Here is a 17,218-nt window from a genome sequence, read left to right on the forward strand (position 1 = left end):
ATATATATGATATTATATCCTTACGGAATCCGTAACCGTATGAATATTATAAACCGTATGGACAACGCTATAATGTTCAATGCGTACCTACACTCGACTGATCAACGTTTCCACGAGGCGTGCGCGACTTTCAAATTTAAATTTATGTGCATTGCGCTGTGTAGGTATACATAATAATATTATTGTATACTTTATATTAGCCGAGTATATATTATGATATTATAGGGTTCTAAATTCATCGGGCGTTTTTTCTTTTTCTCCGAGTCATTAAACGTAGATAATATCATATTATTATTCTGATTCGATTATAAAAATTAACTCGGCTAGCACAATTATTTTTTGCCCGACCTGTCACATAAACAGCTTCTAATAAATTTATAATGAAATATATTCTCGTAACATACATTGCTAATGACCCATCATTAGTATTAAATTACATTGAAATATTGAACGAGTATTCAAATAGGTACCTACTTTAAATAATATTCACTTTTGAAAAACTTCGCTAATTTTCTTTTAAAACATAAGCAAATTTATAAAATATTGAAATCAATAGTAATCACGTGAAAATTATTATTTATGACACAGGTATACCTAATTATAACAGGTATTATAATATCATATAAACTAAGTAAATGCAATATTGTTTACCGACTACATGTACGTGTTAATATATTATTTAGGTTGGTACTCCGTGGATCTAAATGAACGAATAGATATTTAAAAATATATTAAAAAACAATATTTAACAAACAATTTAAAAAAAAAACGTTTGTGCGTGTACATCCGTTCGCGAATGAACGATAACTATATTATAGTTAATTTATTTATTGCAAACAGAATCCTTACAACATTACAACTTTTTATGAATACGCGTATTATTAGTATACATAATACTGTTCAAATACTTTTCAAAAAAATAAAACATTTTTTAAGTTTAGCTTGTTGTGTTATTTTTTTTTAGTCAGGTTGTTTTGCTTTTAATGCAGATTAATATCCTTATAAAATATATCGGATCTCGAAATTGACATTTATAATTAATTCAACTGTCTTATCAAAATTATACAAATCGCTTTAAATTGGTTTATTCGTCGAATATCGGTCGGACGAAAATGTTTACGGTCAACAGGAAAATATTACAGGTAGGTACACGTCCGTATCGTAAATTGATAGTTTAATCCAATTTCCAAACCAGTCGTATTGTTACGAGCATTAAACAAGCTGGCCATGCGGAAACGAAAAAAAAACGAATTGATGATAGCCTTGACAGTAGACACATTGGATAACACATTGGTCCGCTATGATATAAATAATTTACCGATAGTCGACTTCATTGTATGCAACTTAAAAAAAAATATCTAGCTCAACCCGTATACCTACTGTTTACTGTTTAGATCGGTAGAGCGCCTCCAAGCGACGCAAACGATTTTAGTTTTTATATTTTATCACTATTTGGAGAGCATTATTCTCGGGCGTTTGACAGGAGGACGCCATGACTAATACTTTTTTTGAAATCAGCTGACCGTGGTTCTACTTTAGCCTTTCCAATAATTACAGACTATCGTAATCATGACAATCAAAAAGTATTTTTGTCACACGCGGAGTGTACGAAAAATGGACACTGAAGAACACTGAACACCCACAGCGTGAAAGTTGTACTGAATTTCTTCTCTTCGTCAACGAAGAAGAGAAAAATAATATTTACTAAAACCGATTACATAATATGTTACGCTTATATTATATTGTATTGTCGAATGAGATGCATTTTGAAAAAAATATTTTATTTCGAAAATTCACGTGCAATTTTCTAAAACGTCTTTGTTTTGAAATGTTGTACTCTCAAATTAAAATTTGTTTGATATTAATCCGATACATTAAACGATTACTTAATTATGTAATCAATATGTGATTTTTAACAGCACTTAAATAATTTTTAAGCCACACACGCGAATGATTATGAAAGAATTGCTAATCAACGAGTAGAGTAATTTGGTATGTATAGTACCAAGGTATAAAAAAATATAGCTCCAATACAAAATGTATTAGATATTAAAACTAGTAGGTACTAATAAAATTATAACGTTAGTATAACGTAAACTTCGTTGAGATTAATAGAAGAATAACATGTCTTAAAAAAATATTATTAATGCATAATATCGTACCCCCCTCCTTAATCTGTTTTCACCAATTATTATGCCTTATGAAATAGAAAAAAAAATGCATAATTATTCTACACACGAGTAGTTGCGTTAATCATTTAAGTTTAACTATTTTTAACACTTTTTACTGCATAATTTTAAATATATAATAAAATAAATAATTTCAATTTAATGGACAATAGTTAATTGTAGACTAGGTAGTTACGTAGTAGGTAGACTTGAAGTGCAATAATTAAACACGTCATAAAATTTCCCACAAAATCTAAATCCCACATTTTTTTAGATCGTTATAATAGATGCTTTGTTTTACCACGTGCTAACCACGGAGCGTAACATAGCTCAGATCCCCCAACAAGATAAGTTAACGGAAAAGGTTGAAAACAAATTACCCTCAAATTAACCCCGTCCAATAGTTTTCCTTTTAACAAATAATCTAATTACTGTCTTTTCAACTGATTAGGATCGATTTTTCTTCTACAACAATTTATAATACACATTTTCGTATGTTGTATGATATGATATTTAATTAAATTACGTTGTTAGCTATCGACACACAAATGAAATTGAAATTAATTATAGCAACAGTAAAGGCATATTTTTATCGATCCAAAACCAAAATCGATTGTAAATGTACTGAAAACATTTTTTTTTAAATACATACAACGTGACAGTGCAGGGCAGTGAACACTTATTTACATCTATTAAAAATAGTGTTGTTATATCATGAGAAATTGTTGTGAAAATTCCTTATACAACATAAATAATTATAGAATTACTTACAGGTTTTAGAAGTTTTTAAAATAGTTATAAAATAAAAATGTTTGATTTGATATATACAAACTATAATAACATTTGCAAATACAAGCAATTGAAAATATGATTTAATAAGTAACCAAATTTATAAATCATAACTTTTAGATCGTTATGATGTGTAGTTCCTACAACTATATAGTGGTATAACAATATTGAGGTCAAAAAGCTTACACGAAATAAAATATGTGGGTGCTTACCCATGTGGTAACTTATTGGTGTAAATATTTAATACGTATATTACCGATAAGTACTGTATAAATATGTAATGCATCTCGGCTAACTTTTTGTCGCCCACCGTACCCAAATATACTGACCGAGCATCAGGGCCAAAGATCGGTCATTGTTTTGACACAGCAATTATAATAATATGTTAAGGACTTTCGATCCTATACCGTATTAGAGAACCGAAGCGCTTTTGGGTTTATATGGATTGACAGACTGTTTTATAATTTATGGTTTTCTATTCTTCTATAATATGATCAGTTGTGTCTGCGCTTGATTGCCAGCAGGTCACGGATAAATGTGTCGCAGACTAAGTCTGAAAATGGTGTTAGACACCTCGGTTTTTCTCACCTAAGTGCTCAGGTGTTGGGAGTACATCTACTAGATGAAATCAAGGTTTTCAATCGCTAAACAGACGCCTGCGGCTAATCAATAACGTTCAAATGCATTTTTAAGCATCGACACAAGGATCTTATTATATAAGTTCAACCATTAAACAAACCATTATTTAAATTATCAAACAGTATCATGTATATTATATTTAATGTATTAATAGAATTAATCTGAAATCATTTTTGAACGTATCGATATATATACATGTATTTTATTTACTTTTTGTTGTTTTTTTTTAATTATGATTATTTTTGAAGAACATAAAAAATCTACTATCAATCTCATATCAATATTGTAATCTATAATCATACATTTGTTACGAGGTACGATAAAATACATGTTCAATATTTTTAATTTTGCAATTTTTAAATCTCGTCATTCATTTTTAGAAACATATTTTAATTGAAAATTTGATTATTTACATATACTTACATTATTGTAATCAAAATAATAAATCAAATACTCTTAACTGACATGAAGCGTACTTTTCATTGTAATTAATTGTATACAAAATAAATCTAATGTATAAGCACAACTCTTATTTTATTTTTCATCTGAACGCTTTCCGATTATAAACAATACATAATATAATATTAAAATATAGAAACTAAATTTGTATCTATAACCTAGTTTCTTTAATTCTATATATTTGAATACAAATATGTAAACACAATTATCGTATTAATCATTATAAAAATATATTATTAACACTGAACTCTTTTTCAATATTATCAATTATCATGGTAATTTAGATGTTTAAGTGCATTAAAATTAAGCAATATCTAATATCCGTAATCATTTAGGTACTTATATTATGGTATTAACAAAATATAGATAATCAATTTAATACGATTGTATTGAATATAAATATTTCATTAGAGCGTATATATACAAGACGAATCGTAGGGGGGCTAATCGAGAACATTTCCGATGTACTAGAAGTTAACCCCCTATGGTTACAATGCCAAAAATGTTGGAAAAAAATAAACCATTCGAAAGTTCCGGTAAAGTGGTGTTTCCAAACAGGACACCTGTAGAGATAAAATCATTGGAAAAATCCTTTAACCCATAATTGTTTTGTTATACTTTCTCTCGGTTAAACAGTTAAACACAGTTTTCATTATTTTGGCATCGCTATTTTCTCTGGAATACGCATAATAAATACATCATCGACACGCGTGCAAAAACACGCACAGAAACACAAAACATTTAAACTATTAAAAAAATATAAAGTCGTTTAAACCTACTATTAAGAATTTAAAAATATATTGTATTGCATCATAAATCTTTAATACAGATTGATTTGGTATTACGATTACTACTGCGTGTAAAGGAAAAAAATTATATACCTAAATCGTGTTGGTCTTAAGTTTCCAAGAGCATAAAAATTGAATATTATTATATTTTATATATTATCATACAATTGAAATCTCTTAAGATATTCAATTAATTCGTTTATCAAACGATGTAATACTGATCGGATTACTTAATATAATATATTATGTATATGCAAACGATTGCCGAGAGACAATGTAATTTACGTTGTGATATTATACAAATCGAGGCGTATACACACAAATTAGTTTATAATTTTGGGATTAGTGACCTTGAAACCAGTGTAACTGTAAATTATAAAAAAATTAAATATGATAAATTAGTATTTTTTTTTTTTAACGAACTGATTTATCTACGTTGATATTTTAATGTATCGAAACCATTAACAGTCCGTATTTTGTAATTTTTTCTTCTTATGCATATATTTAAATTTTAATAAACATCCTATTCTACATCGTTGGCATATTTAATAAAAACAACTTCTTTGTTTCAATAATTTATTAAAACGGAGTATAATATATTTTTAGATTTTTTAGACATACCTTGTAGGTATAAAATATAATAATAAACTATGAAAAAATATATTATATTGACAGACAAGCAGAAATCCAGTACAATTAGATTCACTAACATCTTGGTAAACAGGCATGAAGTACCTATAGGTACTGCATATTAAAAATAATAATAAAATATCGAGAGATTTGCGATAATACCTAAGTATGTACTGCAGTTAATATAGCATATTATGTTTTGCGATTGATAAAAAAAAATTATATATAGGTTGATAATATAGGTAATAATTATCGACTAATATTGTATAGTGTTTTTACATTATATTATCATACTCTGTCTGCACTGCATGATGTGTAATATTTCTGTTGTGACTTCGTTTTTCTGCAGTTGTGTACAGCCTTATTGGAAATTATGTGTACCTGCTATAGTGCAATGTCAACGATATAGAAAGTGGAGGAGATTTATTGGCTGGTCCTGGGTTGTTTAGCAAATGGAACCATTACAATAAATAAACGCACGATGTGTATGTACAATACCAGCGCGGGTATGAACCGTGAATGGTAATAAATTCAATTAAACTGAAATCCAGTCAAATCTGGAAACAAATTAGCTAATTATATATATATAGTCTTCCATTGTGACGCGTGTGTCACTTTTACAACGATCACCGATGAGCCTAATGCACACGAATATCCGTTTGTGTTTGCTGTGACCGAATAACCTTAGGATCGATCCCGCCGAGTTCAGCGTGGTATTCTGATGTACCGCGGTTATAATATTATAATAGGTAGGTATTATAAATCACTACCGCATAGGTACCTACACCTCAACGCGATCGATCAGACTTGGTATTTTAATTTTTTTTTTTCTAACTATTTACAAGCTTATAAACGTTATTCGGAAAAAAATAAACGATATGCGAGTCCGCAGAGTTTGATCGTTAACGGGATTTTAGTATGTAAAACACAATATTTGAATTTGATAATGGATAAAAATATCAAACGTAGCATTGTTGTACTTACTACAAAATAAATAAACCGCGTCTGATGCAGCGCTTGTATATTGTCTACCTAGGCATATAATATTATTTGCGCATTCTCGAGGTAAAATATATATGATAACATCTAAAAAGGAAATGAACCGCAGATGTTTGGAAGATAATTTATTTATTTTTGGACATTTTTTTCCCCTTTCAATAGTTTTTTTTTCTTTCTGTATAATTGACAAATCGCGACGGAATACTGCTGCAGAGACACGGATCGAAGGCCTAGTGACACTTCAATGTACGTCGACACTCGTTCGTTCACGGCTATAACAGTCGGAACCTTTCACCGGCTGTATCCGTTAATGGATTCGCCGAGCAAATATGTTCGCCGCCCGCGCACGATCAATCATAATAATAATAATAATAATATAATAACAATATAACGCTGCAGCAGTATTCTAGTACCTACGGTAATAAATGTGATCAAAATAATAATAATAATATAAATATATGGGTACGCGTATAGGTAACGAAAGAAAATATAACGATATTCTATCAGCGGGTAAGACACGCGCGGTTTGTCCATCGGCCGTGCCAGATTGAAAAACCAGATGGCCCCTTCGGGTAATTTTCAGACCGTTGTCACAATACATAATATAGTGAAATGAACGTTCGAGGACATTACAATCTTAATCCAATTACGTTGCATACGTACAATGTACCGTATTGTCCGATGAGGATGCTTAACAATTAATGTTTCCAGACACGGGAATTCGTCGATACGGAAGTTAAACTTGACAGTGCATGCCTCTGGGCGAAAATGTAGACGATCTTTTTTTTTATGTAGGCTATATATTGTACATATATGGGTACCACCTACCCATAATATTGTTGTTGTGTTAATAAACGTAATAAAAATAATATCATAACAACTACACGAATAATATAATAATAAATGGACATGTCATATTATATTGTTTTTATATGAACAATCTTATAGTCGTATCGAAGGACACTATAAATTAACGCCGAAAGTACATAATTTTCAACTCAATAGCCGTGATACGAGTTCGAGAGAAATACATTATCTATTATGGTGCATGCGATATGCATGTTAATGATATTAGTATTATTATACATGTAAGTACTTAAAGTCAATAACAATTGAAATGGGTTCTGCGAATTTATTTTATGTTATAAATTATAATAGAACCATAGCACTAAAAAGTTACTTGTCTTTTAATAATTACTAAAACCAGAGGCAGCAAAATATTCTAAAGCATAATTAATATCCTTCACTATACTTCCACGACGTTAATACTGATGAAAATGGGCCCAGTTAAGTTAGTTCCAAGAATCTAAACCTCCAAACAATGTCCATGATCCTTGGCTTTGATGGGTAAGAATATTGCGGGTGAACCTCCCGTAGACTTAATGGTAGAGTTTTCAAGTATACTGCACCAATCCCTTACCCTAAGTACCCTCTTTCATTTATAGAAATGCGCACAAACGATCCAATACGAGGGGGTACTACGATACAATATCTAGGCTCTTCGATATTAAAACCAGAAAACTTTAGAAAATTCAATAGTGCAATTTCCGTAATTAACACATGCATATAGTATAAGTGACCAATATTATGGGAATAAAAATAATGATTTCAAAGTTTACTAATATAATTATTAGATATAAATTAGTTTAACATTAACAAATCAAATTAAAACTAGGTCTAGGTATCTACATTATTTATATCTTTCTTATGTAACTGCATGCTCTCGTGCAGTGCAAAATCATCCACATTGTCGGTGCAGGAAACTAGTAATATATAATTATTTAAATTCTTTGTTGGTTTTTGTTGGAAAATACATTTTTTCCTCATTCACGATTACAGACACTGTTCTCTCAAGCATATCACAAAAAAATAATATATGCATATTTCATACTTTTAATTTAACATTCTATATGACATTTAGTAAAAATCATATATTTTGAAACAATAAATTAATGACAAAAAAAACTAATTTAAAACATGAACTGCTCTTTTATATTAATACTATACTATTTAAATAAATCAGTATACACTTTACCAAATAAACTCCATAAAGGTTTAAAAAAAAAATGTTTTATGCATTAAACAATTTTGTACGTGAAAAAAGCATAAAATACATACACTAGTCTTTATTCGTCTTCTTTAACTTCTACTGGGTGACTCTATTAACATTTAATTCAAAAAGTATTAAGGTTTTTGAAAATATATTTTTTACTTAGTTTGAAGTCATTACAAACAACATTTATGAAAACAAATTTAATTATTTACTATTTTTATCGTTATAATTTTAAAGTTATTTAGTTTTTTTAATGACATACATTTTTAATTTTATATTCCAAAACAGAATATTTTTCTGTGGATTTGAAATGAATACTTGATAATATGATATAACTGTTTAAAGTTTCAATGAGCAGAGTAGTAGACAAACATTTTTTTGGATACACTTTTGCCACACCACTCCTCTCAACTAAACTTTGAATACTTATAAGCTATAAAATATAAGCAATAAGCATATATTTTTAATTTCATATTATGTCCGAGCAGCGAATTTTTTTCTGAAAATTTGTATTTGAATTTCGAAATTAATTATTTATATCTTATCACTAATTAACCACTCATTCGTTTCAAAAAACAATTAAATCATTTTAAATATTAATTAAAATATTCTGTTACGAAATATTAAATTAAAAATGTATACAAAATTGTATTCAAAAAAGTTAAAAGTTAAAATATTAGGTTTATAATGATAAAATAGTACATAATATAATTTACAAATACAATGTATTTTCAAAATGTTGTTTTGTGATAACTTCAAATTATGTGATATATATGTTGTTAAAATTGTTAATACTTTTAGTGATTTTGATTGTTATTGTACAGTTAAATGAACCATTCTGTATACATTTTATGTATTTTTTACTTAATCACCTTGAAGTTGTCTCTTTTCTTTTCGTACATAAATTATTACAATATATTATAATAACTAATTTCTCCTTTGTGTTACTGTAAAATCCATTATTTGATTCTATTTTATTCTAATATTGCCAGCATAATCACCTTAATTTAACGGTTTTACAATTAATTTAAAAATTGATTTCTACATTTCAGACAATTTTTCACATCATCATATTATTATTAATACTTTGTTATAATTAATTTATTCGCGGTAAAAGTTATTTTAAGTATTTTTAATTAAATTTTAATTTAGCCTAAAAAACTTAGATCTCATTGGAGTTGCTTGTCACTAAACGATGCAAAAGTTTCGACAAAAGTTTCAAGATATATGTATTATTTTAAGGACTTAAAATTAATATAGTAACGGTATAGCTCGCGATTTATAGCCTGGCCTATAACTTACATATCTTATTTTTGTTATAAAAACTGTGTTCAACGTACTAAACTATCAACAGTTGATTTGGAACCGTTAATGAGATTATCACATTGGTATGTATTTGATTGATATACAAATACCTACCTACTACCAAATGCACTAAATAATAAATGCGCTTACTACTACCTACTAACTGATATATAGCCATATAGGTACTATCACTACTATATACTTAAATTATTATAAGATGTGGCAAATCGTCGTCATACAGTTCTTTTACACATGGAAGCTGCCTATTTATCTGTTTTAATATCTAGTACAAAACATTTATAATATAAATATGACCTTAATCCATAATACTAATTGTATGTTACTAATAATGAATATATTAAGAGAAAAAGAGAATGTCATTTATACACTTGTGTTTTTTTCTTACACTTCAAAAATATAGTTCAACTAATCATATAACCTCCTTAAAATACATGTTTCAAAGTATTTATTCTAATTTTAGTAAAAAATTATTGAATCAACTTCATATAAATTAAATAAAAATGTATGCATGTACCTTATATCATACTCATTTAACGTTAATAAACAAAAATAATAATAGATATTAGACGATTATCATTTTAATTATCTCCCATGAAGGTAAATTAAATTAAATTTACTATCAATATTATTATAGGTACTATATTTTCTGCACGATTAATAGTTTAATAAGTTATTAATTCTACATAATAAATATTAATACTATTATAATCACCCAACGATAATAATATGTAGAAAAAAAAGTTCTATACCACAATAGTATCATCATAATAATATATAATTTTATATCGTATCATATCAACACCTGTTTGTTTTTATATATCAAACATTTTTCTAGTTATAAGTAATATTATAATTATTGTAAAGGGTTGATTTTCCAAGCAATGAAAAATTGCATCGTCAATGATCCAAAAATATTTAATTCTTAAATGTATGTATACCAGTATAAGTCAGTTAGGTACTAGTGCCTAATATGTTTGCGGACGATGTAAAATTATTGACTTTAATTGATATAAAAGAAAAAGGTAGTATTAACGTGTACATTGATGTAAAGAAAAGCAAACCGGAACAAAGACCTATCCAATATTAATATTGTTAAATTATATGGAATATAGATGTTATACAAGTGCGCAATTAACTTAATCATTAACGCCGAGAAGGTAATTGATACTTATAATGAATGAAAGAGTTTGACTGGTGAAATATCGAATAGATAGTCATCAATGTGGTGTGTGCGTGTGCAGACTTCTAGAAGCACTATAATCAAGCCACCCAACATGATCATTCAATCTATCTTCATACAAATCGTAAGTACTTTTTGAACAAAATCTGTACTTTCGGGTAAAAATATATTTATATTTTTTTTTTATAGCTTACCTACGACGTTACGTAAACGTTAGTCGTGTAGGTAGGTGCCGACCTACTACATCAGCTTACTGATTACTAGATTTTTATCTATAAACGTGGATTATCCCAAGCGTGTTGTCCTTTATTGCGATTATTTTTGTTTGGAAACTAAATAACAATAAATTTCTTCTTTTTGTATATATATATGATATACTAAACAAAATTATTTACGGAGTTCTAAATAAATTAGTTTTTTATTTACAAAAAATACCAACGTTTTTTTCTCCTGAAACGGCTGAAACTCAATTGTCGATTATTCATTTCGAAATCCTAGTATTTTTCTCGGGAACATTTAAATACATAAAGTAGATAATTGCTTTTTTATTCGACTATTCATTACTTTACAAAGCAACACAATATTCAAAACCGTAAACGAGCACCAATCATAAATATACAATGAAAGAATGTTAAACGTAAGTATATACAGTATACACTATACACCCTGCATGGCAGTGCAAAATCTATACGTCCACTACCTATTTAAAAATAAATCGATCCAACCTACAGGGTGTCTGGGTTCACAAAATGTTTGTATGTATTACCATTTTCTGTACATGATGACATATTTGAGCTATTTGTAGACATTTGACATTTTAGTTTAATTTTAGTTATTTTCTTTGAATATCGATAAAAAAAATATTTACTGGGTCAAAAAGCTTAAGCTAATACAAGGTTCCTAATAAGTTTTTAATAAAACAATAAAACAATAGAAAAATATCGAAAATGCAAAGTCACAATATTTTTTTATAAGCGTAATTAGTTTAAATTTTGTCAAAAATCTTCAAAACCACGAATATTTGCAGATTATTTTTAAGTTGAACATTTTTGAAAATGTTTCTTTCTATATCTAAGATTTGAAAATTTAATACAATATATCTCATAAGTTTTTCAAATTGTAACAAAAAAAAAATTACGGGAATGTCACTTAATTTTTTATGAACGTTTGAAGTTCGATTTTTTCGATATTGGATATTTACGCGTAAATTATCCAACTATTTCTCCTAATTAGATTTATGAAATATTGTTGTTATTCAAAAACGAATAACCGTAGATAGTTGAGAAATGATACCAAATGTTTATTTTATCATTTCCTATACCTATATGAAAAAGTTTCCAGAATATTTTGACTTGAGCTATTTGATATTTAATACAGTACCTAGTTATTAGTTATTCCTAATAGTAAAATAAATAACTTGAATAACAAAAATATCATAAAATATACTTAGTAATATAGGCGACAGACCGTCTTCGCTCAGAATCGTTTTTCATATACAATGATATTATTATCGTTGAATTCAAATTTAACACATCCATTACAGTGACCCACTCGACACTTACTATGAATTATGGTATCCACTTGCAGTGACGTAGCTATGGGGGGAGTTTTGCCCCCCCCCCCCACGGGCCTCGACCGTATTTATATCAAAAATATAATATTTATAATATAGGAAATAGGAATACAATCATTTGGTCATGATAAAATATATTCTGTTATTCCATATTCACACACTAGCACAGTTTAAGATCTTAAATAGTGCACACGGTGTCATATCATCGCACTCGTGCAGATGATATTTACAGTACACCATCATATGGAATTTGCGTTATCTACTTCACTGGTGATAATAATCATTATCATTAAATTTTTTTACTATTTTATACGCGATGTAGAGAAGATACATCGTCTTTTCTACATCGTTATTTTTTACTTTGAGCTTACAGCACTGTCAATTGTGTCAATAATTGTTATCGATATAAATATTATCATTATATAAAATAGTAAAATACATATTATAATTTATTAAAACAATTTATGACTACATTTTAAGGAGTGTGAAATCCTTCACAAGTTACATTTTATTACAAAAATAAAAACGCCTCCTAAAAAAAATCCTGGCTACGCCACTACCCACTTGCCCACCATTTTTTAATAATAGTACCTACTCAATGGATAACATTTAATACGAAATAGATGAACTTATAAAGTTTTGAGTCCGCGTACGCATTAAACCAATAGTTTAAAATTTTAATATATCACGAACCTGCATTGCATTTAATTAAAACGCGAACGAAACCGATTTTGAAATGAATTCCACCGACATCGAGTGATTTTCACGAGTGTTTTCGTTTAATATAGTTTATATTCCTATCTTCCTATTTTCTAGCATATATTACGTTTATACTCATATGGCATCCGTGCAATATGTGGAGAGATTCAGTTTGGTGGTGAGCTTAACTTCGTCAAAAGTTGTCGAATCCGTACAAAATTCTCAAATAATTTTACCATCCCTAGAATACGATTCACAGTAAAATCGTTTGTAAATGACGTACATATATTAATATATGTTCTACTCTTCGCACTCTCCTCTAAAGTTTTCCTTAAAATTGCACCTATGGTGCTAATACAAATTACAAACGCCATTCCGTGTCCGTTAATGGAAAAATAAAAATAATATTGCAAAATTAGTATTTGACTATAGGTAAAACAACTGTACGTACTGATTTCCCTATAATTATCTAACTTCGGGATTGTCGATGAAGGTCTTAGGTTCCCTAGCCTTATGAAATTCATCCCGACCACCGTATCTGTACGTTCAAATTAATATATCGTATCCAAAAAAATGTCGAGCTCGTCGATTTGAATATTATATTTTTTTTTTTTATTTATTTATCCTTAAGCCCGACATCTATGGCCAATAGCTGTTAGTAGGGTTGTATTGTGGTGGTGGGTTTTTACACATGAGTGTTTGTGTTTGGCAGAATTTTTGATTGGGCACCCGTAGGTATCTGCCATGCCCGGGTGGGGGATGGCGGCACTTGTTCTCCGGATACCGTGAATTGCCCGAAGAAAAATGCCACCCGTGACCAAGGAATCGAACCGGCGCCGGCTGCGTCGCAACCGACGCCTTAGACCGCTCGGCCACTCCGTCCCCCGAGTATTATATTATTTTGTTTGAAAGCGTAATACTTTTCCAGCGTATACAACATTTTCATTGTACGTATTTCAAGTAAATTATTCATTAATTTTTTTTTTCATTTCACGTATACAGACGTTTTGGTGGTCACTATCGACGACGGTCGACTGTGTCCTGGTGGAGCAAGCAAGTGAGAGACGGATAACCGCGGACAGCGTTCCGCTTCCCGACATTCCGATGGCCAGCGAGGAGAGCGTGCACATGCTAACGGCCGTCCGATTCCCACCGCCAGCGCTGTTCTTTGCCAATCCTGACAAGAAATGGTCGCTGGGTGATTTCGAAAAACCTGATCTGGTCGCGACTTACTCGGTCACTGATGACGTGATGGACATGCAGGACGAACAAGACGCGTACCTACAGCAGGATCCAACGACGACCACCGAACCGGAAACGGAAGTGGAAGCTGAGGCGACCACCATAGTGGCTGAAGTCGACGAATCGGTAAACGGACTGCAGCAGACGACCGGTGACAGACACGTGCAAAGTCTAAAGCCAGCCGGCGACGGACTCGAGGAAAGTTTGCAGCCAACCGTTGACGGACACGTGGAAAGTCTGCAGCCGATTAGTGATGCACTTGCAGAGAGTCTGCAGCCAACACACGACCGACTAGTGGACAGTCAGTCGACCACCGCCGGTCGGCTCGTTGTCGCGCTGAAGCAGCAGTCGCCGCCGATGCGTATCGTGAACCAACTGCCGGCAGACAGTTGGTCGGAAAAGCGATGGACGGCCCCCCGAAACCGACCACGACGCCCGGTGGTATCGGGACACGGCCGATCGCCAACCCAGAAAATCGTTTTGACCAGCCGACCGCTTCCGGTGCCCGACGCCGACGTCCGGTTTCCCGACGTCGAGTACGCGGTGGCCCGACTTGGTGAGCGGAAAAATTTAGGCAATTTTCACCGACAATAGTGTAATAACGTTAACTTGCTACTCTGATTTCCGCGCTTTCATATCGTATGGACCAAACGTCCGAATTTGATGCAAGCGGACAAAAGTTACGCGTTTTCGCAATAATATAATTGTACTGCGTGCTGATAATCCGGTGCGTGCATATTGGGTTTTAAAGAAAAATAATAATAATAACCGCCGTAACATCCATACCGTTACGATGATATGACAGTTTATTATTAATTAATAATCATTATAATATTATGTTACACAATATAACCTGTTGGAAATAATTTATTATACAACCGATTTTGTTTTTATTTTATATTTCACCGGACACTCCGATCTGTGGTTAGGAGTAATACTGTAATTTACATTGTATTAAGTCTCTCGAATCCTGGTACACACGGTTAAACAAAATTTAGAACATAATAAATAAATATATTTCATATAAATTGAAACAATCACAGTCTGTATTCATAATATAAGCACATACATAATAATAAACATTTATCAGATATCAGCAAAAGTTTCAATAGAAATTCTAAATAGTAATTACCTAGATATATTTGTAGTTTTTGAATTCCACATTATCTATTATAATAAAGTTAAGTAGAAATGTGACATGAAAATAGTAATGAATCAATTTAAATAGATTTTCAGATCAGTTTCCTTTTTGATATGTATGTGTAAAAAAACGATTAGTGATTATTGTAAATAATCCTTATTGCTTATTGATAAAATAAACATACAAAAAATGAAAATCTATTATAATATATGAATAAATAATATTCACAATTTAAAAATAAAATAATATATAAAATGTAATCACTTGAGAAGTAACCATTTAAATGTCAGTTTTAAATGGCTACAACTCTAACTCTTCCTAAGTCTAGATAGAAACTATATAGATTATCAACTTTAAAGGAATAAAATTTAATAAGATCTACAGTTGCAATGATATTTACTTATAAATTTCATACGCTTTGAACTCCGGGATAATTTTGTTGATACTTATTTTGGCTCTTGTCCCATCACTGACCCTTTATAATTAAAATAGTAGCTAATAATTTAAGTATAAACTGTCATTTACTTTACAATTCAATTTTATACAAATGTAAACTATATTTATGTATATTATTTTGTAACATTGTGTTACAATATTAATGTAATAATATTACCATTGATCATAAATACTAGTATTAGTAATTACATTTTGAACAATATTAGCCTTGAAATAAAATACATTCAATATATTTTACACACATATATATAAATTGCCTACACTGTCTCCGCGCATATTATTATACATTCACATTTACCAATAATAATACCAAAACATGATATTTTAATATTATTACTCCCTTCAATATTATGTACTTACTTTAATGTTATATTAAAATAAAAAAAATTTTAGAATATATTTTTAATTTTTAAATATCAGTACCTAAATTATATTGATTAAGTCGTAAAAAGTGCTCCATACATAATGCAATAATTTTTCGTATAATTATATAAATACTATTTATTAATATATCAGGTGCTCTTACCACTTATAATGTCTTCCCCTATAAAACGATACAAAATTAATTGATTTAAAATTAAATTAAAGATTTTAACTCACAAAAATATCACCGTATGAAAAAAAATATTGATTACAACTTACAAGTACATATTTAGCAATCAATAATGTTCGTTTTAATAAATAATAATCATAACATTAAGTAATGTTTTTACAATTTATTTGTACTTTTTTAAACTATGAAATTTAATTACCTAACGGAACGTCTGTAATCACGATTTTGTAGTATAACTTTTGATTAAAAACGTTATGAAATTGTTTACATCAGGTAAAGACAACATTGTTATAGTTACATTTTATTATAAGTGTTATATTTTGTTTACGACTGACTACTATTTCTACTAAGACAATGAGTCATACGTTTTACATTTTTTAATACAGGTACACGATCGTTTGTCAAGAAATGCACTTCTGTTATAAAAAACGATAAATCAAAAATATATTATATATAATCTGGTTGGATTTTGAGTAATCGATTGAAATTAAACCTGAAACTCCTTGGCGACGATGGTCGGCAC

The 17,218-nt window shown here is 29.7% G+C and overlaps 2 protein-coding genes across 4 annotated transcripts in view; one reads left to right on the forward strand and one right to left on the reverse strand.

The window, feature by feature from the left end:
- The window catches only part of LOC132945170 (organic cation transporter protein-like), a 62,151-nt gene that overhangs the window by 24,206 nt on the left and 20,727 nt on the right, over positions 1 to 17,218 (reverse strand). The window lies entirely within an intron of this gene.
- On the forward strand, positions 11,072 to 15,630 carry LOC132945064 (uncharacterized). The gene is made up of 2 exons (XM_061014687.1): positions 11,072 to 11,155; positions 14,306 to 15,630. Exons 1-2 carry the CDS (start codon positions 11,072 to 11,074, stop codon positions 15,137 to 15,139), a joined length of 918 nt encoding a protein of 305 aa, XP_060870670.1. The 3' UTR covers positions 15,140 to 15,630.

This window comes from Metopolophium dirhodum, chromosome 5 (assembly GCF_019925205.1).
Source record: "Metopolophium dirhodum isolate CAU chromosome 5, ASM1992520v1, whole genome shotgun sequence".
Lineage (NCBI taxonomy): Eukaryota > Metazoa > Arthropoda > Insecta > Hemiptera > Aphididae > Metopolophium > Metopolophium dirhodum.